Raw genomic sequence first — 23,861 nt, 5'->3', positions numbered from 1 at the left:
AGATTTAAGTCCACCCCCCAAGGATAAGGATTCTAAACGATTGGATCTGATGTGCTGGAAAAATTACACCTCCTCTTCCTTGTAGATATGAATTGCCAACCAACAGGCATTGCTGTCCAAGTACAATTAGATGGCTATGTCTGAGTTCCCAGACCAGCTGACCAAGGCCTCGAGACAGAGAAATTTCAGTCATTTGTCACCAAAGGCTGCTTGGTGGCTAAGACCTCATTGCAGTCCATGCTGGACATCATAGATAATTTGGTCAGAGTGGTGGCCTCGGCGGTGACCATGAAGAGGGTTCCTGGCTGCAGAATTTGGGCATTACTCCCAATGTGCAGCAGGCCATAGATGATTTGCCCTTCAATAGCCAAGTGTTGTTTTTGGACAACTGGACTCCTTTAGGGACTCTAGGGCTACTACACCATCCTTGGAGGTATACACACTAGTGTCACAGCAGCACAGAGGCACCGCTATGGCAGTCAGCAGCAACAGCAGCAGTATTATTCGCAGTACATGTTTGGGCAGAAAGGGGATAGATTCCATTGAAGGAGGCAGTCAGGTCTACGATTCAACCAGCCCCCATGTCCTCCTCCAGCATACCCCAAGCACCCATTCCTTGGTCCAGAGCAGTATTCCAATTGATGTTCCTTTCTCCCCATCCCCTCTATTTGGAGGACAGGCTGGCCTGCTGTAATGATGCTAGGGGCTTGATCATCACTGACAGCTGAGTCCTAAGCACCATCAGATTGGGCTATGCCATCCAGTTCCTCTGTGTGCTCCCTCCTGCTCTGTCCCTCTTTGGGGACCCTTCTTGTAAGATACTGCTCCTTGAGCAGGTTCACTCTTCACTGGCTTTGGGAGTGGTGGAGGCAGTTCCACCGGAACAGCAGTCATGGCTTCTATTCGTGTTACTTCCTTGCACCCAAATCCAAAGGAGGGGTAAGACTGATGCTCAGCCTTTGCAGTCTCAACAAATGTATCAGATACATGAGGTTCCAAGTGGTCACTCTATCAACTCCCCTCCCCTCCTTGTCTCAGAATGACCGGTTTGCTGCTCTGGACCTTCAGGCTGCCTACTTCCATGTGGCAATTTTGCTAGGCCACAGAATTTGTTTGATTCATCATAGCAAAGCGCCATTTTCAGTATACATTGCTCCCCTTTGGCCTCTCTTCTGCCCCTGGGGTTTTTACCAAATGCATGTCTATCATGCAAGTCTATGTTAGGAAGAGGGGGATTCACGTCTTCCTGTATATGGACAACTGGCTGCTGAGGGGCAAGTGCAGAGAAGAAGTCCTTTCTCACATTAACACTATATTCAGTTGTCTGGTTCTCATCCTAAACACTGGGAAATCAACTGTAGTTCCCACTCAGAAAATCAAGTTAATTGGGGCCCTACTAGACTCTGAGTTTTAAAGTGTTTCTGCTGACTGACTTGCAGGCGACTTGTCATCTTTGCCTCAGTCTGCAGTCTGAGCCTTCCACAACAGTTCAGATGTGCCTGAGGCTCTTGGACCACATGTCCACTTGCGCATAAATGGTCCAGTTTGCAAGATTGTGCCTTTGCCTGCTCCAAATGTGGCTCAGGATGGCTTACCATCTGACTCTTCATCCCCTGGACAGGCAGGTTCATCTTCCTCAGCTGGACTCCTTGCAGTGGTGGACAAGTTCAAGAAACATTTGCTAGGTCATTCCATTTGTCCAGCCCTTTCCAACCAGGTCAGTTGTTACAGATGCCTCTCTGATGGGTTAGGAAGCATACCCGAGGTCACAGAAAGTCTGACTGTAGTCAGAGCAGGAGTCCACATTTCATATCAATGTGCTGGAGCTTTAGGTTTTTTATAATGCATGTTATGCTTTTCTGCACTATATTAGGGGTTCAGTGGTTCACATACTTACCAACAATACCATCGTGATGCATTATGTGAACAAGCAAGGTGGAGCACACTTGCCAGAGGTCCAGAATAATCTCATGGCCCATCTCAGCAGGTGTTTTTACCTGAGTCATGAGTGGTCTCTGAAGACAAATCCTCAAGGTGACATTCGCACCTTGTGGTATCCCAAAGATCAACCTATTTGCTATGAGGGACAACAGGAAATGCCATCTGTTTTGGTCTCATGGGAGTCTCAGTCTGGGCTCCCTATCCAATACTTTCCATCTCAGCTGGCAGTCAGCTCTCCTGTATGCTTTTCCCCCATTCCTGGTCATCCCACAAGTCATCCTCATGCTGAAGGTGGAGCAGGCCAAGCTCATCCTCATTGCTCCAGCGCGACTGAGGCAATGCTGGTTCTCCAACCTTTTTGTGCTCTCTGTTCAGCCTCCCATACCACTTCCGCTAAATTCCAATGTGCTCACGCAGAATTACAGCCACATGTCATATCCCATGTTCAGCTCCCTGCATCTCATGACGTGGTTGCTTCATGGATAAATGAAGAGGAAAAACAGTGTTCAACAGCTGTTCAAAAGGTCCTACTCAATAGTAGAAAGCCCTCTACCAGAGTAGCCTATGCAATTAAATGAAAGTGGGTGTGGTGACTGGCCTGCGGAATTCAGCCGACACTGGCTTCTATCCAAGACATCCCGGAGTACCTGCTGCACCTTCAGTCTTTGGGATTTGCGCTTAGTTCATAGAAAGTGCCTCTGGCAGTGATATCAGCATTTCATACCCCTATTCAGGGAAGATCAGTCTTCTTCAATGCCTGGTAGCAAGATTCTTAAAATGTCTTCTTCGTTTACACCCTCTGGTCCGAGAGTCAGTTCCTCTGTGCTCATCTTCTCACAGATGACTAAGATGTTGGATCTCTTAGAGGATTTCCTGGAACACGAAGGGTACAAATATGAGCGGATTGATGGTGGGATCACAGGGAACATGCACCAGGAGGCATCACGTCAATGCTCCTGGTGCTCAGCAGTTCTGCTTCCTGCTTTCCACTCAAGCTGGGGGGATCGGTATCAACCTGGCCACAGCAGACACAGTGATCATCTATGATTCAGACTGGAACCCACACAATGACATTCAGGCTTTCAGCCATGCACACAGGATTGGACAGAACAGGAAAGTGATGATTTACCGTTTTGTGATAAGGGCTTCAGTGGAGGAGCGTATCACTCAAGTGGCCAAGAAGAAGATGATGCTAACATATCTGGTGGTGAGGCCAGGGTTGGGCTCTAAGACAGGCTCAATGTCCAAGCAGGAGCTTGATGATATCTTGAAGTTTAGCACTGAGGAGCTCTTCAAGGATGAGGCTACTGTGGGTGGTGAAAGCAAAGAGGGTGAGGACAGCAGTGTCATCCACTACAATGACAAGGCAATCGAGTGACTACTGGACCAAAATCAGGATGAGATTGAAGACCCGGAGCTGCAGGACATGAATGAGTATCTCAGCTCCTTCAAGGTGGCCCAATATGTGGTACGGGAGGAGGAGATGGGGGAGGAGGAGGAGGTAGAGCAGGAGATCATTAAACAGGAGGAGTCAGTGGACCCCGATTACTGGGAGAAGTTGCTGCATCATCACTATGAGCAGCCGCAGGAGGGGCCTGGCTAGGAACCTGGGCAAGGGCAAATGTATCCGCAAGCAGGTCAACTACAATCATGGTTCCCAGGAGGACAGAGATTGGCAGGATGACCAGTCAGATAACTAGTCAGATTATTCAGTGGCCTCTGAGGAAGGAGATGAGGATTTTGATGAGAGGTCTGAAGCTGCTCGTCAGCCCAGTCGCAAAGGTCTAAGAAACGACAAGGACAAGCCCCTGCCTCCCCTTCTTGCCCGTGTGGGAGGGAACATTGAAGTGCTGGGCTTCAATGCCCGCCAGTGCAAGGCCTTCCTCAATGCCATCATGCGCTATGGGATGCAGCCCCAGGATGCCTTCACCACCCAGTGGCTTGTCCGGGACCTGCGCGGCAAATCTGAGAAGGCGTTCAAGTCCTATGTCTCGCTGTTCATGCGTCACCTATGTGAGCTGGGAGCAGATGGCGTGGAGACCTTCGCAGATGGGGTCCCATGGGAAGGGCTGTCCCGCCAGCATGTCCTCACCCGCATCGGGGTCATGTCACTCATACGCAAAAAGGTGCAGGAATTCGAGCATGTGAATGGTCGCTGGAGTATGCTAGAACTGGCAGAGATAGAGGAGAACAAGAAGCTTTAGCACTCGGGCTCACCCTCCCCCCAAGACCCCTACACCCTCCACGCCAGGGGACATGCAGCCTACGACACTTCCCCCTGCCTCTCTACCTGAAGAGGGAGTGAAGGTGGAAGAGGGAGCCAGCACCAACGAGCAAGAGGAGCGTGTAGAGCCTAGGAAGGAACCCAGTCTCGCTGCTGCTGAAGCAGAGGTCCCAATGAAGCAGTGTGCCCTGCCTATGGAAACACTCCCACAAGAGGCAAAGTCCCCAGTGGACCCCCCAGAAGCAGAGGAGAAAAAGCCGGAGGAAGCAGAGGTGAAGGAAAGATCAGAGGAGACAATGGAAATGGAAAGCAAAGCTGATGTGGAGAAGGTTGAAGAGAGAGTGTCTGCTGAGCCCCCTGCTGAACCTCTGACTATCAACCTGGATGAGAAAGAGGAGAAGAAGGACAATGACAAGAGGGATGTGGTGACGCTGCAGAATGGGGAGATGCTGAAGGACTCAATTGATGAGACACACAAAAAGGCAGTGAAGCAGCGCTTCATGTTCAACATAGCTGATGGTGGCTTCACTGAGTTGCATTCCCTGTGGCAAAATGAAGAATGAGCAGTAACTGTCACCAAGAAAACCTATGAGATCTGGCATCGGCACCATGACTACAGGCTCCTGGCTGGGATCATAAATCATGGCTATGCCGGCTGGCCAGACATTCAGAATGATCCACGTTATGCCATCCTCAATGAACCCTTCAAGGGTGAGATGAATAGGGGCAACTTCCTGGCGATCAAGAACAAGTTCCTGGCCAGGAGGTTCAAGCTGCTGGAGCAGGCATTGGTGATTGAGGCAGGGCAGCGCTGGGGAAGGGAGCTGCAGCCGCCCAGATGCTGGGGCCTTCTATGGAGAGAGAGAGTGCTGGGGACCCATGGGGCTGCACCATACCTCTCCCTGCTCTCTCCGGGGGGTCAGGGCTCAGCACATCCCAGCACTTCCTTCCCTGCATGAGGTCCAGCTTCAGGGCACAGACTGGAAAGGTCAGGGAGCGGTGCTGTGCAGCTGCAGCGTCTGGACTTCAGTCCCCCTCCATGTTACTGCCCTTCCCACAGCCTTTCTTCGCAGCTCCTGGTCCCTTACCTACTGTGCAGGCTTGTGCACACAGGTTTGTGGGACTGCATCTTCAGAAGGAAGTGCTGGGATGAGCTGAGCACTGGCCATAGACTGGTTTGCAGGGCTGCAGCCATGGAAGGCATGTCTCAGCACTTCCTTCCTTCTCTGCAGCCTCACAAACCTGCCTGCAGATAGGGCCTTTCTTCCAAAAAAGTTGCTATTCATTAGCATACTGTTGCCACTAACCTGAATCCCATTCACATTGATGTTAATGGGATGGGATTGATTCCCAGCTATATGTTGTCTTTAACCAGAAGTTGCTAATAACAGGATTATTTTTGGCGGAAACTAGTGTAATATAGAAATATGCTATATTTTTCAGTTGGCAGAGTTAGTATTCAATGCGTGCCCATTTTCATCAATTAATTCGGGTAACAGACAGTACATCTAACTACTGAGACTTGCTAAACCTGTTACACCAAAGTACAGGAGTTTTTATATTGGAGGAATATAGTGCTTTCCTATTTACTTTTAATGAAGAGTTTTTCCCTATAAGGTTGGTGCTATTTTGACTGTCCTGGCTAAATTCCAAGTAGGCAATTACATTTTTGCTTACTAAAACTCTACTGTTTCATTTTTATAAGGTAAGTAACTCTTCTTATCCTAGACCATTTTGTAGTATTGCTGTGAGGGATTGTAAGTGAAGTAAAGCCCATATATAAAGTTTGTCAAACATTTTGAAATCTTTGAAATAAATGTACTCTAAAATGTAAATTATCATAATTTAAATTCAGACATGGTAGCAGCAGCTATATGGATATAATGTAGCTGTGATGTCACCTAGAATGGACTTTCATCTCAACTCAGTCCGTTGTAAGTTTTCATCTTTCATTAAGAATCAGTATGGAAGGATTTAGGTTTCTTAAATCCCTTAAAACTTCACCTTCCAACCTCATCCCTGACTGATATTGTGCTCTACTTCCTTCAACCTCAGCTCTGTAGAAGCGTCTCTTCTTCTGCATGTTGGACATGATTCCAGCATTGGAATCATCTTGTTCTTAGGTGCTGCAAGACTGCAACTTGCTGGGATCATTTGAGTATCTCCTCATCTGTGACAAATCAAACCAATGAATGTTAAGTATACTCTGTAACTTTTGACATTGGGAACTGTTTAATTTTGTCTCCTCAGCAGTTTTTAATGGCCACATTTCTGCTCCATATAACAGGATCACCATCACCACTGCATTCAACACTCATATCTTCGTTGTAACACAGACATCCCACCACCCAAACAGAGGCCTTCGAAAATGCTGCAATGCCATTGACACAAGTCCGATCTGAGAGATTTCTTCTGTTATGTATCCTCCTGCTGTCAACCAGCTTTCTAAATAGCTAAAACTATTCATTCATTTGGTGTCATTGCCATCTACCTGCAGCGTCTGCAGGCTGGTTTCATTTTATAGGCGGCATGCATAGCTTTAGTTTTATCACCACCGATTTCAAGTCCCATAGATTCTACAATTTTTTTCAGCTCTTCCAGCATTAGCTGTAGTTGGTCAGTAATCTCACCAAGTAAGGAAATAACATCTGTGGACTCCAGATCCTCTAAAGATGAATCTTTAACTTTCAAACCTCCTACTTTGTCCTCAATCAGCTTTATCATCAGATCACCAATTAGAACATTAAATAATGTAGGTGAAAGAACGCATCGTTGGTGTACTCCTGATTCTACTGAAAATCAATCAGTAAGATAGCTGTTGACCCTCACACAACTAAATGTACCGTGGTACTGTTCCTCCATTAGGCACCCCATGCTGATGTAGCAGTATTCACAGTGCCAATCGATGTACTGAGTCCAAAGCAGCTGCAAAGTCTATAAATGAGATATTAACTTCCTTTTCTCACTTTAGTCATTTTTCAATAACATTCTGAAAGGCATATATATATCACTGTTGGTTGACCTGTATGGAATCCACACTGATTGTCTCTCATTTTAGGACTGAGGCGGTATTTCAGTTGTTTGAGTAGTATGATTGTAAACACTTTCCCTGGGACTGACAGCATTATTTATATATATGTACATCCTGGATGAGTTTACTAAGGGGGTTCTGAACTAGAATGTGATCCAAGGTTGCATTGTCACTCAATGGATATTGAAATGTATACTTATGGCAATTCTTGTGCAGAAATCATATAACCCTTAAAAATCGTCCATTTGTGGAAGCAACTTCTAACAAACACATACCATTATCTGACTTATCTTCTAATAAGCTGTGTGTCCCCAGGTCCATTTCAAATTTTGTTTCATCATGATCAATTCTTGCATTCATATCCTGAGATGACAATTTGATGTTGAAGTGACACAGTGACATCTAACATACCATAGAAATACTCTTTTTCAGCATCAGGACTTACATTGTGAGAGACACTAATAACTACTGCACATCCTACCTTCAGACTGAAAATGGTGGCTATCAGATATCGAGAATAAGCCTGCCATATAAGTACTGTAGAATGTGCCCTCGGGGACAGAACCAAAGCAATACCAGTGTGTCCATTAGATGTATCTCAGGCATGCAACACTCAAAAGGTCTGACCACTACATGTCAGGGCTGTGCTCTCTGTGTTCCAATTCCATCGAGTGTCCTGCATGCCACATAGTAGAAGACTTAGATAAATCCCAAAGTTTGGTTCCATTGTGAATAGCAGATAAAGCTGCTGAAGTTTTATGTCCTTTTTTCCCATGTGTTGAAGCTAGAGGTGTTTTAGAGAGAGGGCTTGCCGGGCCATCTCCCATCTTCCTACTTCATCCAGGCTTGGGACCAGCATTAGGAATGAGGAACCCAGAGGTGTGCCTCAGGCATAGGATTTTTTTTAATAAATAAATGATGTATACTATTTTATATTAGGGCTCACTCAAATAAACAAAATCTAGTAAATTCAGAGTTAAATTTTAGAACACGCATATTGTCCAAGTGGGCAGCAAAGTACTGAGAGGATATACAATATTATATTTCTAAGACGTATAGATCTATTTCAATATATATCAAATCATAGACTTTTCAATTCAAAGGTACAGGAAGTGCTGTTGTTATTTGTGTAGTGACAAGAACAACCTAATCTCCTTACAAGCCAATAGAAAGACAAGGTCCCTGGCCTGAGAGCTTAATTCTACACACACAAAAAGGACTGGGGAAAGGAAGCAATAGAAAGAGACCTGATGGAATGGTGAAAGTTAAGCATTTGTTTAGTTCATGATTTCATATGGATTTTTTCTGGCATGTCTATTTTGATTTATTCTGTTTATGATTTTCATGTATCTGTTGGTTAGCACCTGTGTAATGAGATGGCTGAATGGAGTTCAGAGAACTTTGAAATGCATGCTCTAGCAGTCCGAACATGAGACTGGGAGGAAACAACTCTTGAATTCTAATTCCAGCTGTAGCAGATTCCCTCTCTGGTCTTGAGCAGTTCACAAAACTTCTCAGCCTCAGTTGCTGTCTCTGGAAAACTGAGATTATAATAATATTTACCTACTTCCCTAGGGGTGTTTGTGAGGAATAATTAGTTAATGTTTGTAAAGCATTATTCAAGTGCCATGCACTACTCTTGTTAAGGAAATAATGAGAGCTTAATTTAGAACTTTTTAGTTTCATTGGTTTGTTTCAAAACCTTAATGATGTTTCAAAATAGGGGTTTTTTTAAATTAATTTCCTTTAGTTTTTTTTATGTAAAAATCTGATTACTAAGAATTTAAAACAATAATTGCATGATATCATAAAATACTGAATAAATATATTTGGTGTTCACAAATTGAGCAAAACTCCTAGGTTGATTTATTACTGTAACTTTTAACTTCAGAATGCCAGATGCAGCAGAATTTGCCAAGCCATGGCACGCTCTGATCCAACTTCTCAATATCATGGCATCCATTTTTTAAAAGTTGCTTGAAAGAACTAATAAAAAAATACTGTGATACTTGGGTCAAGAAATTAAAATAAAAACATCTTGGACTCAGTCCATAGCATGGAAGTATGGAATTATACACATCTATTTATTTTATTACTTGATTTTATTTATAACTCATATCCTATATATCTATATCTATACATATACTATTTAATTTAATATACTATATAATTATATATTGTGTGTGTGTGTGTGTGTGTGTGTGTATATATATATATACAGTATATATAGTAATATATGTATATCAGATACCATATCCTGGATTATAGGTGCCTTTGACATAATTAAAAGTAGAATTTTGTAAAGATAAAACTGACAGCTTCCCTAAAATAAGCAGAAAAATATAACCAATTAGCTAGATCAAATATAAACCATACCCTTCAACATTCCACAGCTTCTACCAATATCCACCCAGCTTTCCCGAGTTCTCGCTCAATAAAATCATGCAATTTTGCATCAGGGAGGGGAAGGAGTGAATTCCAAAGCAGAGAGTCCCTCCTAGAAAACGCCCTGCTGGAGGCTCCCATTCTTTTATACCCCAAGAATTCTAAGGGTATGTCTACACTTAAAACACTATGGTGGCACAGTGGTTCTCCCATCAGCATTGGTAATCCACTTCCCCAAGAGGAGATACCTAGGTCCACAGAAGAATTCTACCATCAACCTAGCGCTGTCTACACAGGGGTTTAGGTCGGCCTAACCGCCATTCAAATGTGGATTTTTCACAACCCTGACTGATATAGTTACACTGTGACCTGTGTCATTTTCTAGGCCAGGCCTCAGCTGAGTTCCTTTGCTGACAGAGGTATAGGGACAAAGGTATTCTCTCAGACATGCAGGTCCCAAGCCATTTAAGTCCTTGTAGGTCAAATTCTACTTTTCAGCAATACCTGGAAATTAATTGGATTAGTACAATGTACTGCTTGTGAAATACACAACTTTCTAATCAAGCTGCAGCCCTCTGTACCAGCTTTAATTTCTGGGTTGATTTAAGGTGTAGTCTTGTAGAGTACATTGCAGTAGTCTAATAGAGAGGTGATAGAGATATGGGTGACTAGTCAGGTTTGTGTCCAAAAGAAGTGGTCAGAATAAGCAAGCTGGAAGCTGATGAAAGTGTTCCTAGATACAACTACTGTATGATCGTTCGTCAGTAATACCCCCAAAATTGAGAGGTACTAACAAAGGACAGGAACACACCTTCAAATAAAGAGGCAAATATAATCCTCTTTATATCTTCTGGTTATTTCCTCAAACTGCTCCTAAATTGAGCCCTTAACCGATAGCCAGAGCTGGATCAGATATGAAAGGGAAATAGTGGAGTGTCGTCAGCATAGTGAAAACACTGTAGTCGGTACTTTCTCACCAGGCCTCCCCACAGCTTCATATACACATTGAACAAAAGGGGGGATAGGAAAAACTAATCTGTCTTAATTTCTTATTGTTATATCTTTTATGTAGTAGTTTTTCTTATAGTCTTTTACTAAGAAGTTACAGACATTATGTTCTTATTTTTGTGCTTCCTATTATTGGAACATTCCCCACATTTATGTTGTATACACATATGTGGGACATCTATCACTTTTTTTATTGTCTTGGGGTCCTCTCAAAGTTGAAGAATGGTTTTTTTGTCTTTAATGTGAACTCTCAGTTCATAAACTTAGTTGATTTTACAGTACTGCGTAGGTTGATTATTAATTAACAAACCATTTATTTCACAGCTGATATATGTGCAGTAATGCTTATTTAGCAGTGGTAAAATTTTATTGGATGGTGCTATTAAGATGATAAACAAACCTTTTCAAATAAAATGTATGTAAGAATATACGGATCCTTAAGTGCACCTGTATTACTCAAAATACTGAATGTATAATGAAATGTAAATGGACTGAAAAGGTGCTCAGAATAATCAGATTTTTCTGTTCATATTATGAGACATTTTCTCAAGATTTCTATACCTTTAGCAGTCATAATTACAATAGAAGTTTGGGTTGAATTTTTTTCATTTGTTGAAGGTTTATTTAGTCCTCTTTCTCAAGAGCCCAGAAAGTACTAAAATTAATCTGAGAATGTTTACTACTAGGCTACTGATGACCCAGGTCATATTGTTGTCTTGAATCAGTTGTCTTGCTCATCCTCAACTGAAGGCAAAAAAATGGCTTAATCTTGTGGGGTTAAATAAAAGAAGGAATGCAGTGCAAGGAAAATTCCTTTTATGCAAGCAACACAGAACGTGCAGTGATGACTGAAAGTGCCTGTGGGCATTTGGTCCCTATTGGTTCTCACATCAAATGCAATGATGCCCACAGATAGCCTGTATTGTTGTCAGTTAAATGGGATCATGAGTGTCTGAAAGGTGTTTGAGAATGAACTGAAAATCATTTTCACAAGTGGATGATTACTTCTGCCACATGTTAACCGAACTCTATCAGAATGGCCCAGATTTTTGAGACTGCATTAATTGCTCTTTCAACCTTGACTGAGGTTTCTCTTTAAGAAAGCCCTTTGCTGGACTAAACTGCTATATGTATTGATTTTTCTTTCTGTATTTTTCATTGTTTGTGATAAATGAAGGCTTGTAAAAATAGAGGATTTATCATTCAAGATGTAGATTGATTGCTTCATTCCTTAGAATAAAAAGATGGACTAAAAATGATCTATGTTGAAGTAATAAGTTCTTTTCTGTTTTTTCCATCAGTGAATAGTTTTAATATACCACACACAATTAGATTTTCAGCTATTCATTAGTGCTGAATTTTCATCAAAAAGTAAATCCCTGAACTCTCACAACATGAACTTAGTGCAAATAAACTGCCATTCTCTTTCATTTTTTACATGTACGCCACCACATAATTAAAACTAAATTACAATATTTAATTATATGTTTTTGAAATTCTATAATATCTAGATATGTACTTTGAAAACCTTTAAGCTTATTATATATAAAAATATGTCGGATTTAGTGAAGACAGTTTTCTCATTGCAAATATTTCAGGAATACAACCTTCAGTGTATTTGTTTCCTTTTCAGATAAAAGGGTATTGAAGGTGTAGTCATCTGACTTTCGTTACATTGTTATATAAATAAAACCAGCCTCCATTGATTTTTTTTCTCATCCAGAAAATTAATTATAAAAATTCCATTAAATGTGTATAAATTGTATTTTTGTTGTTGGAAAAAAGACTGCGAGTAGTATAGAATAGATAGTTTTAATCTATGATTTAACTGATTATAATTCAATTCTGAGTTCTACAGCTCAACTCTTTATGTGGATGAAAAATAAAAAGGCAAATATAGCATGTTCATTTGACAAAACAAAAATTTCAAGGCTGTTATTAAAACAGCAAACTTTTAAGGTTTTATTTTCTAAGACTAACCCATAGAACACAGCTCACTTCTGAACCCTGTTGTACTCCCCCATTGCGAGGGTGTGGACAATACTAAGAGGGACTTTGGTTTGCAAAGACTTCAGATCTTCCCTTCTGCTAGAGACACAAAGTCTGCCAGTAAAATCCCGGGTCTCTTTTTCACCTCTGGGACTTGGCCCTTTTAGCTTTTGTCCGCACTGGGCACTGGTCACAATTTGAGACACACTAAAATTCCAATAAATTCCTAACATTAAATTTCCAAGTGCTGCTCCAAACAGAGTGAACATTTAACTTTTTATGATGCCACAGGAGTTCTCACATGTGGAAAGAATATACGATATATTCCTTGGAAATTCTTGAAATGTTCTACAGTTGGAAATAACACTTTCCTTTAGGGACAACACTGGAAGAGGGATTAATAGTTTAAGATTATTGCTGTGTGTTTATGGTGATTTGTAAAACCAAACGCCATAAGGCTTTGCTTCTCTGTGTTAAATCCCAGCTTTGTATCAATAGCACTAATTTCTTTGTTACCTAATCCTATGTAAGAACAGCAGATTTTAAAGTTAAGTAGGCAACATTTTCCTTCCCTTCCTCTCCCCCCAAGAAAGCTGTCATTTAACATCTTTAGTTGGATTTACTAGAGGAAAAATAGCATGTACTGGTATTTCCCCCTATAGTTTTAAACTGGTTTTGAACTGATTGTAAATTGTGAGAATTGTGCTCATTGAAATGACAGTATTTAACAAGAGTAGCAGATCTGGTCTTCAAAGAGAAGTTTTAATTGTGAACAATCAACATGTGGGAAGAGAAGTTTAAAAAAAAAACCAACACTTTTTTTTCCTTATAAAAAGACTTCATTCAGATATCAAATGTTCATGGATCATCATGCAGTTAAGATGTCCTTTGTCATTTCTCAATGCTGTACTCATTTGGTCTTAGAGAAGACATCTAATGTGGGGTGCTCATTTTATGCTGCAATCCAAATGGATTCTAGGCCTAAAACCAGCATTGTTGTTCATGAAAGGATTATCCCAGAGTAGGGGGAGCCCTTCCTCTGCTGGTATAAAGATGGCTCCCTCTTCAGTCATATAAGGATATGTCTACACTGCAGTTAGGCAACTGTGGCTGACCTGAGCCAGCTGACTCAGACTTGTGGGGCTCAGTGTAAGGGGCTGTTTAATTGCAATGTAGACATCTGGGCTCAGGCTCTAGGACATTGCAAGGCGAGAGAGTCCCAGAACTCGGACTGCAGCCTGAGCCAAAACGTTTACACCACAGTTAAAGAGCTCTGCAGCCCAAGTCCCAGTCAGTTGGCACCGGCCAGCCATGAGTGCCTAACTGCAGTGTAGATGTACACTAAGGGACCATGCCCACCAGCAAGTGAGCATAGCCAGGAAGTTCCCGTGTCTCAGTAATTTCCAGCTGTTTATTCCCAGCTGCTTTGTTGGCCCCATAAGGGCATTGGCATGCAGTATGGATTAAAGCATGGCTTCTCTGAGTTAAGCCAGAAGACTAGCTTGGCAGAGGACAGGCTCAGGATTCAAAGATCACAAAGGTCACCTGTGCACGCCCTTTCCTGAGCTGTGCTGTGGTCTTCTTTGTCCCCAAAAATGAGAGCAGTATTCTGTAGATGTTTTTGTTATTGTTCTTCAAACGTGTCCATTCACCCTTTTCCCTCTCTGAAAACATGATCATTGAAATGAAAGAAATTACAAAGGAGAAGAATTGGTATGTGTTGGCAAAAAAGAATAAATGTTCCAACCTAGGGAAACGTGCTTCCTTTTTTAAAGTATATATGAGAAGTAAAACAAGTCACATTACGCATTAGAGTATGTTTCTGGCACACTGTGTGGTAAATACATATATTATTGGGAAACACTATAAATTCTCACATAAAACACACTTAAATATGTGCTCCCAGTATGCCCTTTCTTTGACAGGTCTGATTTATACACCCCATTTCTTAAACTTTCTTTTTATTGAATTTAAGATAATCATACACTTGAGAGAAGATGGGAATTACACAGCAGGCTGTAGAGTATTCAGACAGAACACAATCATACATCAGTCCTGCAAAGAAACCTGTGGTACACAAACCAAATTGTCTGATCTCACCAGCACAAAATACCCTACAGTACTCAAGTAAAGTAGAATTCTTACACATTTGTACTAGGGCATGAACTAAGGAAGATAACTCTATGTTTTAATTATGAGGGGAGAGGTCCAGTGTGTGACATAATAAAATTATTACAGTCTGATTAAAAAACGGTTGTGTCCTACACATTCCCAGTGGACAAAAGTTATATCCTTCACCTGTGATAACTATACAGTGCAAGAATCCGTTTAGAAACACAAGTGAATTTCCTTCCTTCCTTCCTTCCTGTGCAAAAGTGAATGGAGGGAACAAACTGATGCCTACACCTTACTGCTGATGGTGGAGAACAAGCAAGGGATGGCACTGGAAAAGACAGCAGAAACCAGAGAATCACAGGGAACCATAGTCCCAACCCCTTGGACCTCAAGCAGCTGTCCCCTCTAACCTCACAAATAGCCATGGCCGCAGGTTATAATCAGTTCCTGTGCTGTCATGAACTCAGTGCCCCCGTTACACTCTGTGCCTCTGTGAACAGGAGACACAGAATACACAATGGGGAGAGTTAATTCTGCCTCTCTTATCTTTCAGAGCAGCTGACATTTTGTAGGGTAACATATCTCTTAGCTCCTCCTAGGTTCTTTCCGTCCCATATCCTGCCTTTCTTGGTGAGGCAAGATCCACAGATCCTATAGTGAGTTTCATCCTTGCTTGTAGTTTTGGAGGCAGAACTAGCTCTGTCAGTTAATAGGAGGCCTTAGCCTCCATCCTCTGAAGGGCAAATCAGTGTGTTTCTACCTCCTTAACTGTAGGTAGACAAGTCTCCTGCTGCAGAGCTTCAGGTTTGAAACCATTCAGATTCTTGGTACCACGATCTCCTCAGTGTTTTAACCCAAGACTGTCAGTTTGCACTGCTGTCATCTCAGTCACATGTGGGTCTTTATTTCAAGGACACTTTAATACCACTCTTGGTTGTCCTCTGACACAAGGAAAAGGGAAAGAGAAGTGCTCACCAGTCTTTGGGACTCGCGTTTCCAGCACTGTGTCAGAAAAGGAAAATGCACAATCAAGAATCCAAAAATCTGTGACCCTGAGATGCCTGCCATGGCACCATCAGTGCTGCAGGCTCTTCTCATTTTGTCAGTGATGTTTATATCTAGGATTCTGGGTTATCATAGAAGATAGGGTTGGGAGGGACCTCGGAAGGTCATGTAGTTCAACACCCTTGGTTCCTCTTTGGCATCTGTAATTGGAGTGGGATTTTCAGCACCTTCACCAAAGTTTGTACACCTGAGTATACACTTTTCTGGGGAATGGTCTGCGAGTCCAGCCCCATCAGATCCAGACACTGAGCTTTGGTTCTGTGAGCTGCACTTGTTATCCTCACTGCAGGCTCACAGGCTCATTCGGACAGATCTTGGGGTACGGGTTTGCATTGTTCTACCTGAGGTTCTATGAGGAATTGTTTTCTGGGTTCCTGGGGAAGTTCATTTCAGATGACCTTCATTTGCACTCCCTTTAGCCCACAGGCTCTGTGACCTTATGGACAGTCTTGTCCTCCTCATGATTTGGAGTTCAGCAATCATTAAAAAAAAAAAAAAAAAAAAATCAGCCCTAAAACTTGCTGCTACTCTTCTGCTGCTTCTAAGATAACTACAGTGTTGCTCTGCCACCCAAACTGTAACCAAAGCCTCGAATTTTTTGTCCATGGGAACAAGAAGCCCAGGTTTTTATCTCTATACCAGGTGAATCAGTATTTGGGAACCTCAGTTTTATTTACATTAAAGAGAATGAAGTCCTGTTTCCTGGATAGCAGTTTGATCATCTTCCCAAACTGACATTATGGTTGATGTTCTACAAAACGTACTCACACTGAACGGTGTTGGAAAAGTAACAGTAAAAAATTAGAAATACAAAATAAACCTGCCTGGAGCAAAAAAGACAAGCCCGCAGTCTAATTCTTTGATAGAAACGCGCGTGTGTGTGTGGCCATAAGTATCGTAATTTGCTAAATTGTGTTGCTGTTCTGTGTCTTTCTTTTTTTTCAGTGTCAATTCCTTGCATAAAAGAGGCAAGCAGATTAGTCTTTTTAAATATCAATGCAATCAGTTTGTGCCTGCTACTCTGTCATATTTTAATTAGCCTAATTTTGAATGAAAAGGAATATTTACACACTTGCATTTTTAATGGCTTCAATAAATTAGGAGAGAAAATTATTCCTGTTTAGCGATACAGTGTTTATATTTTAAAGGAAGGCTTGATAGTAGTAATTTTCATTGGCTCCTCTTAATATTGGTTAGTCACAGAAAATTGATTAGTCACAGAAATCTTTTTTTTTTTTTTTTTTTTTTTAATTTGACAGGTATTTATATGCTCTTGGACAGAAGGTTTGGAAAAGATGGAAAAAGCGCTACTTTGTTCTTGTTCAGGTTAGTAGTTTTTGTCCACCAAATTTAGATGGTGAAGTTTCAGAAAATGTACTCTGACTGGTAAAATTCCAATTCTCTTACCTATGATTTCTGTACTATTCAAGTAGCATATTCTCCTTTGTAAATTATGAACCTTCAATTTATTTTCATAGAAGTCCTCCAGATTTGTTAGCGTCATCAGTTTATTTATAATATGTCTAGTGAACAAAAGTGTGAGGGCATTTCACATACACATAGACCAGATCCTGCTCAGAAGAACTTTCAGTGTAAGAGTCCAATTTTAAAGACACTATTGAATGAAATTCTATGACCTTGAATTATCCCATCGAGTACTTTTCTTTTCTAACAGCATTCAGTTAATTGAAAATTTAAAAACAAATTTTAAAAAGTAAAATATATTTATCCTACCTGAATGAATTAATTCAACTATTGTGTTCTGCATTTGAAATTAAAGTAACAAGGTACTATGTTACACTTTCTTGATGTTTTTGTTTTTAATATATATATAATATATATTGTATTTCCTTTCTTTATTTAGCCATTTAATCATAAAGTCATAGAACCATAGGGTTAGAAGAACCATAAGAGTCATCTACTCTAACCCCCTGCCAAGATACAGGATTTGTTGTGTCTAAACAATTCAAGACAAATAGCTATCCCGCCTCTTTTTGAAAACCTCCAGTGAAGGAGCTTCCATGACTTCCCTAAGTAGTTTGTTCCATTGTCCTATGTTCTTGCAGTTGAGAAGTTTTTCCTGAGCCTTAATCTAAGGGTATGTCTATACTGACGGCAGCAAAGTCGCCGCCATCAGATCGATCTTTCTGGATCGATTGAGCGGTCAGCGTAGACCCGCTCAATCGATCAGGAAGTCAACATTAGTAAACCACCCTCTCAAGTGGCATAGCGCTGCATCGACAGGAACACAGTTCCCGTTGTCGCAGTGCAGTGAAGATGGCGCTCAGAAGGGAAGCACAGCAGTCGACGGAAGTTACGCAAGCTACAGAGCGTAACTCCCGTCGACTGCTGCCGAATCTTCAGGTAAGTATAGACTAGGGCTTAATCTGCTATGCTGTAGTTTGAACCCACTGCCTCTTCTCCTGCCCTCTGTGGCAAGAGAGAACATTTTTCTTAGTTTTTTAATATAGACTAGAAAATAAGAATAATAGTAATGGTAGATAGTACAGGGCTGCACTTGCTAACCTCAGATATGCTGAGGTGATGTATCATAACCTTACTTTCAAATCCAGAACTGTAAGAATCTCTGGAATTCCAATGAGTTGTAGCACAACCAAACGTGAATAATATATTTGGAATAGAAATGCATATAGATCTTACATGGGTTGTCAGACTGGAGAAATGAACTGTTTTAATTAGTGTTTAAAAAAAAATCAGCATTCCATTTGCACATACTCAGGGTGATGCTTGTCTTCAGGTCATGGTTGAAAATGTAAGGTACTTTAGAGTCAATTCTTCTCCTGTGTCTGTTCCTGTTCTAACTGGCAGGAAAGGTGCTATGACGCCTGTGAATCTCCTTGAGCACGTGTGATTTATATTATCGGTGGAGATGGGGGGGAGCTCATCAGCCCATGGATTTTTTTTTTTAAAAGATGCGTGCTTCTAAAACAGTGGGTAACGCTTTTACCAGTTCCACAGGGGTAGCCGTGTTAGTCTGTATACAGCAAAAACAACGAGAGCCCTGTAGCACCTTAAAGACTAACAAATTTAATTTCTGCAGGCATAAGCTTTCGTGGGCTGTAACCCACTTTGTCAGATGTAAGGAATAGAAATCAGATAGGAGGTATATATATACATCCAAGGGTAAGGAACAACAATGGGGAAGGTAAGCATAAGCAAAGTCCATTCAGTTAGAGTATTGAGGCCTATTCACAACCATTGATTAGGAGTGAGAATGTGTGAACAGTGACAATTACTTCTTATAATTAGATAACCATTCCAAGTCCCAATTTAGACCCAGTTTGATTGTGTCAAGTTTGCATACGAGTTCCAGCTCTGCAGTTTCTCTTTTGAAGTCTGTTTTTGAAGTTTTTTTGTAGAAGTATGGCAACTTTCAAGTCAGCTACAGAATGTCCTGGGAGATTGAAGTGCTCTCCTACTGGTTTATGGATGTTTCTATTTTTTATGTCTGATTTGTGTCCGTTTATTCTTTTGCGTAGTGACAGTCTGGTTTGGCCAATGTACACGGCAGAGGGGCATTGCTGGCACAGATGGCATATATTACATTAGTAGATGTGCAGGTGAATGAGCTCTTTATGGTGTGGCTGATGTGGTTAGGACCTGTGATGGTGTTACTAGAGTCGATGTGTGGACAGAGCTGGCAATGGGGTTTGTTGCAGGGATAGGTTCCTGGGTTAGTGTTGTTTTTGTATGGTGTGCGGTTGCTGGTGAGTATTTGCTTCAGGTTGGGGGGCTGTCTGTAAGCAAGGATAGGTCTGCCTCCCACAGCTTGAGTGAGTGAGGAATCATCTACTAGGATGGGTTGTAGATCCTCAATGATGTGTTGGAGAGATTTTAGCTGGGGGTTGTAGGTAATGGCCAGTGGTGTTCTGTTGTTTTCCTTGTTGGGTCTGTCCTGTAGTAGGTGACTTCTGGATACCCGTCTGGCTCTGTCAATTTGTCAATTTCTGTCAATGCTTTTACCAGAAACCCATCTCCTTCCCCTAGCATTCTGTCACTCATCTGTGCTCAATCTCTCTCCTGTGCCACTCCTATTCTGAGAGTTTAAAGGAAGTTAAACAGAATAATAACCATCCCAGACAAAATCTTTCTTCAAGTGAAATTAAAAGTTGAAAGTATATGGGTCTGATTCGACTCCCATTGAAGTCAGTGGCAAAACTCCCATTGGCTTCAGTGATGTAGGATCAAGCTCCATACTATGACTTAAGGGTAAAAATCTTTGTAAGAATATGTAAGCTTACTGGGTGGCTAGGGACTTTAGTTAGCTTGACAGGCTCTTCTGAGCCTACTAAGGCTGCTGGGGAAGTTTTAGGGCCCCTTAAGGGCCTACTAAGGCTTACCAGGGGTAGGGATGACCCTGATGTAGCTATATAAGGCTTGCATGTGCAAGGGAGGGAGGCAATAAACTTCTTAAAGTGTGCAGAAGGGATAGAATGCTTCTCATCCTGCTGTTCCCCCATGCTTCTATCCTGCAGCCTCCCTGCTCTGCTGCCCTCCACCTCACACAAAGGCTCTATTCTTTTCCTGCCTGTCACCATTTTCTGTGGACCTCCTAGACATGTAGAAAGTGAGCAGGCATGGGAGGTAGAGGTTGTGGAACAAACTAGGAAACTAGCTAAATCCAATCAACTTAATTTTAATTATCTCCCACTTTCGCTTCCCAAGCTAGAATCTGGGGGAAAAACATTACAAGAATTTTCTAACTGTAATGATCTCCTGCACTAGACATCAGCACATTATTTTGGCCCATATCAGTAAAGTTGGTGCATGATGTCAGCACGACAGAATCATAACATGAAGTAGCTACAAAAATCAACAGGGTTATATATAAAGATAATGTGTGAAATCAATATCAGCTGTACAGTCAGGCCCTGCTTATTGATGTAATCTATGCATGCAACTTGCATCATGTCAGTGCAGGCAAAAGGTTTGAAATAAACATGTAACAATGCATATCAACCTGTTGTATTGATTCATTATTGACACTCTTGGAAATCCCTCCCTTCTCTCTCTGTCTCTGTCATATACATTTGACTTATATCATTAAAGCATTAAACACACAAAATTCAGTTATATGATAGAGGTCTTCAACAGGATTTGCATGTGGTCATGAAATATTATTCAGCTGTGGTGTTTGTGTGTAATATTGATTGTGGAGGAAGTTGATGTGAGTGATGTATCAGTGTGGTTAGTCCCTTTTATTTAGAAATTATACCTGGTCTGAGAAGGAGCAGTTTGATAATATAGAACGGTTACAACTGGCTTTGGAGTATATGGAAATTCTCACTACCTCTGTTCTGTGATATAATTGCTTGTTTATTCCTTTTAAAATCCAGACACTTCTTCAGAAGCCTACCTATCCATCTCTCTTTTGAAACTGGAAAATGACAGGGGCATAATATTTTATATTTTAGAGAAGAATAAAAAGTAGGCGGTTCTAATATTTTATCTTGCTTACTATCTGGCAATGTTTTCTTCCTCTAATAAGCCAAATAGAGATTCCATCTCCTCAGATACTGGTTCTCTTGTTATCTCAGACATGTAGGCTAAATCCTGCTGTCCTTTATGAACTGCCACAGAAGACCTTAGGAGTTTTGACTGAGTAAGACTGTGCAAGATTTGGTCCTCTATATATTAGCTATAAGACTTTCAAGAAAGAATTCATTTTTGAACGATGGATCTTTAAATCAGTTTTCACTAGAGATTAGTAAAAGGGGGTTGGAAATATTCTAAACATGAAGTACTTCATCCATTCCTGTTTTTGATTTGCAGACAATATAAAATTACTTAACATAGTTAAGTCCAAACTGTGAAGAGTTACAAAGAGGTCTCAAAGAGTCTAAACTAGATGACTGGGTAACAAAATGGCAAATAAAATTCAGAGCTAATATCTACAAAGTAATCCACATTGGAAAAAATAATCCCAGCTATACAAAATGATGGGATCTAATTAACTGTTACCACTCAAGAAAGAGATCTTGGAGTCATCGTGGATAGTTCTCTGAAAACATCTGCTCAATGAGCAGCAGCAGTCAAAAACCTAACAGAATGTTAGGGACCGTTAGGAAAGGAATAGATGATAAAACAAAAAATATCCTAATGCCACTATAAACATCCATGGTATGTCCATGTCTTGAGTATTGAGTGCTATTCTGGTCACCCAATTTCAAAAAAGATATAGTAGAATTGGAAAAATTGCAGAGAAGAGCAACAAAAAATTTTAGGAGGATGGAACTGCTTCCGTATGAGGAGAGATTAAAAAGACTGGGACTGTTCAGTTTAGAAAAGAGATGACTAAGGGGGATATGAATCATAGAATATTAGAGTTGGAAGGGGCCTCAGGCGGTCATCTAGTCCAACCCCCTGCTCAAAGCAGGACTAACCTCAGCTAAATCATCCCAGCCAGGGGTTTGTCAAGCTGTAGCTTAAAAACCTCTAAAGATGGAGATTCCACCAGCTCCCTAGGTAACCCATTCCAGTGCTTCACCACCCTCCTAGTGAAAAACATTTTCCTAATATCCAGCCTAGACCTTCCCCACTGCAACTTGAGACCATTGCTCCTTGTTCTGTCATCTACTACCTTTGAGAACAGTCTAGCTCCATCCTTCCTGAAATCCCCTTTCAGGTAGTTAAGGCCGCTATCAAATCCCCCCTCATTCTTCTCTTTTGCAGACTAAACAAGCCTAGTTCCCTCAGCCTCTCCTCCTAAGTCATGTGCTCCAGCCCCCTAATCATTTTTGTTGCCCTCCGCTGGACTCTCTCCAACTTCTCCACATCCTTTTTGTAGTGGGGGACCCAAAACTGGACACAATACTCCAAATGTGGCCTCACCAATGCCAAATAGAGGGAAATAATCGCTTCCCTCGATTTGCTGGAAATGCTTCTACTAATGCAGCCCAATATGCTATTAGCCTTCTTGGCAATAAGGGCACACTGCTGACTCATATCCAGCTTCTTATCCACTTTAACCCCCCTGTTCTTTTCTGCAGAACTGCTGCCTAGCTCATCGGTCCCCAGTCTGTAGCTGTGCATGGGATTCTTCTGTCCTAAGTGGAGGACTCTGCACTTGTCCTTGTTGAACCTCATCAGATTTCTTTTGCCCCAGTTCTCCAATTTGTCTAGGTCACTCTGTATCCTATCCGTACCTTCCAGGGTATCTATCACTCCCCCTAGCTTAGTGTCATCTGCAAACTTGCTGAGGATGCAATCTACCTCATCCTCCAGATCATTAATGAAGATGTTGAACAGAATAAAATCACGAATGGTATAGAGAAAATGAATAGGGAAGTGTTATTTACCCTTTTACATAACACAAGAATTAGGCGTCACCTGATGAAATTCATAGACAGGAGATGTAATTTTTTTTTTTAAAAGTAAGTACTACTTCACACAATGCACAGTCAACCTACAGAACTGTTTGCCATGGGATGTTGTGAAAGCCAAAAGTATAACTGGTTTCAAAAAAGGAATTAGATAAGTTCATGGATGACAGGTCCATCAATGGCTATTGATGGTTAGGGATACAATGCTTTGGGTGTCCCTAAAACTCTGACTGCCAGAATCTGGGACCAGATGACAGGGAACGGAAATTCCCTATTCTGTTCATTCCATCTGAAGTATCTGGCACTGGCCACTGTCGGGGACAGAATACTGAGCTAGATAGCCATTTTTATGGTTAGACCCTAAATTTCCAAATTTTCTGAAGTTTCTAAATGTGTTGCTTAGACTTCTCTCTTCAACCATCTAGGGATGAACTTGACACAGGAAAAAGTATGTGCTGTCTGTCTGTCTGAAACCACCTCCAAAACTGAGAAATAATTTGTAAGGTTTGCTACCCTCTCTTCCTTAAGACCCACTTTCTCTATATGCCTACAAGAAATCCATGTAGCCGTGTTGACTCAGTTGTGTGGCAGTAGGGGATAGTAAGCCATACTTACAGGGTGGGAGACTCTATCCTGGGAAGTCTGAAAAAAATTGGAGATTGTGGTGGAGAATAAGCTGAACATGAACTCTCAGTGTGACGCTGTGGCTAAAAGGGCTAGCACAATCCTTGGAGGTACAAATGGGAATCTCGAGTAGGAA

General features: G+C 41.4%; 1 protein-coding gene and 1 pseudogene across 3 annotated transcripts in view; both read left to right on the top strand.

The window, feature by feature from the left end:
* The window catches only part of CADPS2 (calcium dependent secretion activator 2), a 501,284-nt gene that overhangs the window by 295,758 nt on the left and 181,665 nt on the right, over window positions 1-23,861 (top strand). For all 3 annotated transcript variants that reach the window (XM_067564292.1, XM_067564291.1, XM_067564293.1), the window contains exon 9: window positions 17,018-17,084. In XM_067564292.1, the coding sequence (XP_067420393.1) occupies window positions 17,018-17,084 (67 nt within the window). The remainder of the gene's footprint in view (window positions 1-17,017; window positions 17,085-23,861) is intronic.
* On the top strand, window positions 2,719-5,124 carry LOC137163616 (chromodomain-helicase-DNA-binding protein 4 pseudogene; annotated as a pseudogene).

The sequence above is a fragment of the Emydura macquarii genome, unplaced genomic scaffold (genome assembly GCF_026122565.2).
Source record: "Emydura macquarii macquarii isolate MOO-44397 ecotype Brisbane River unplaced genomic scaffold, CSIRO-AGI_Emac_v2 contig_2636, whole genome shotgun sequence".
Taxonomy (NCBI): domain Eukaryota; kingdom Metazoa; phylum Chordata; order Testudines; family Chelidae; genus Emydura; species Emydura macquarii.
This window is presented reverse-complemented; position numbering and strand designations above follow the sequence as displayed.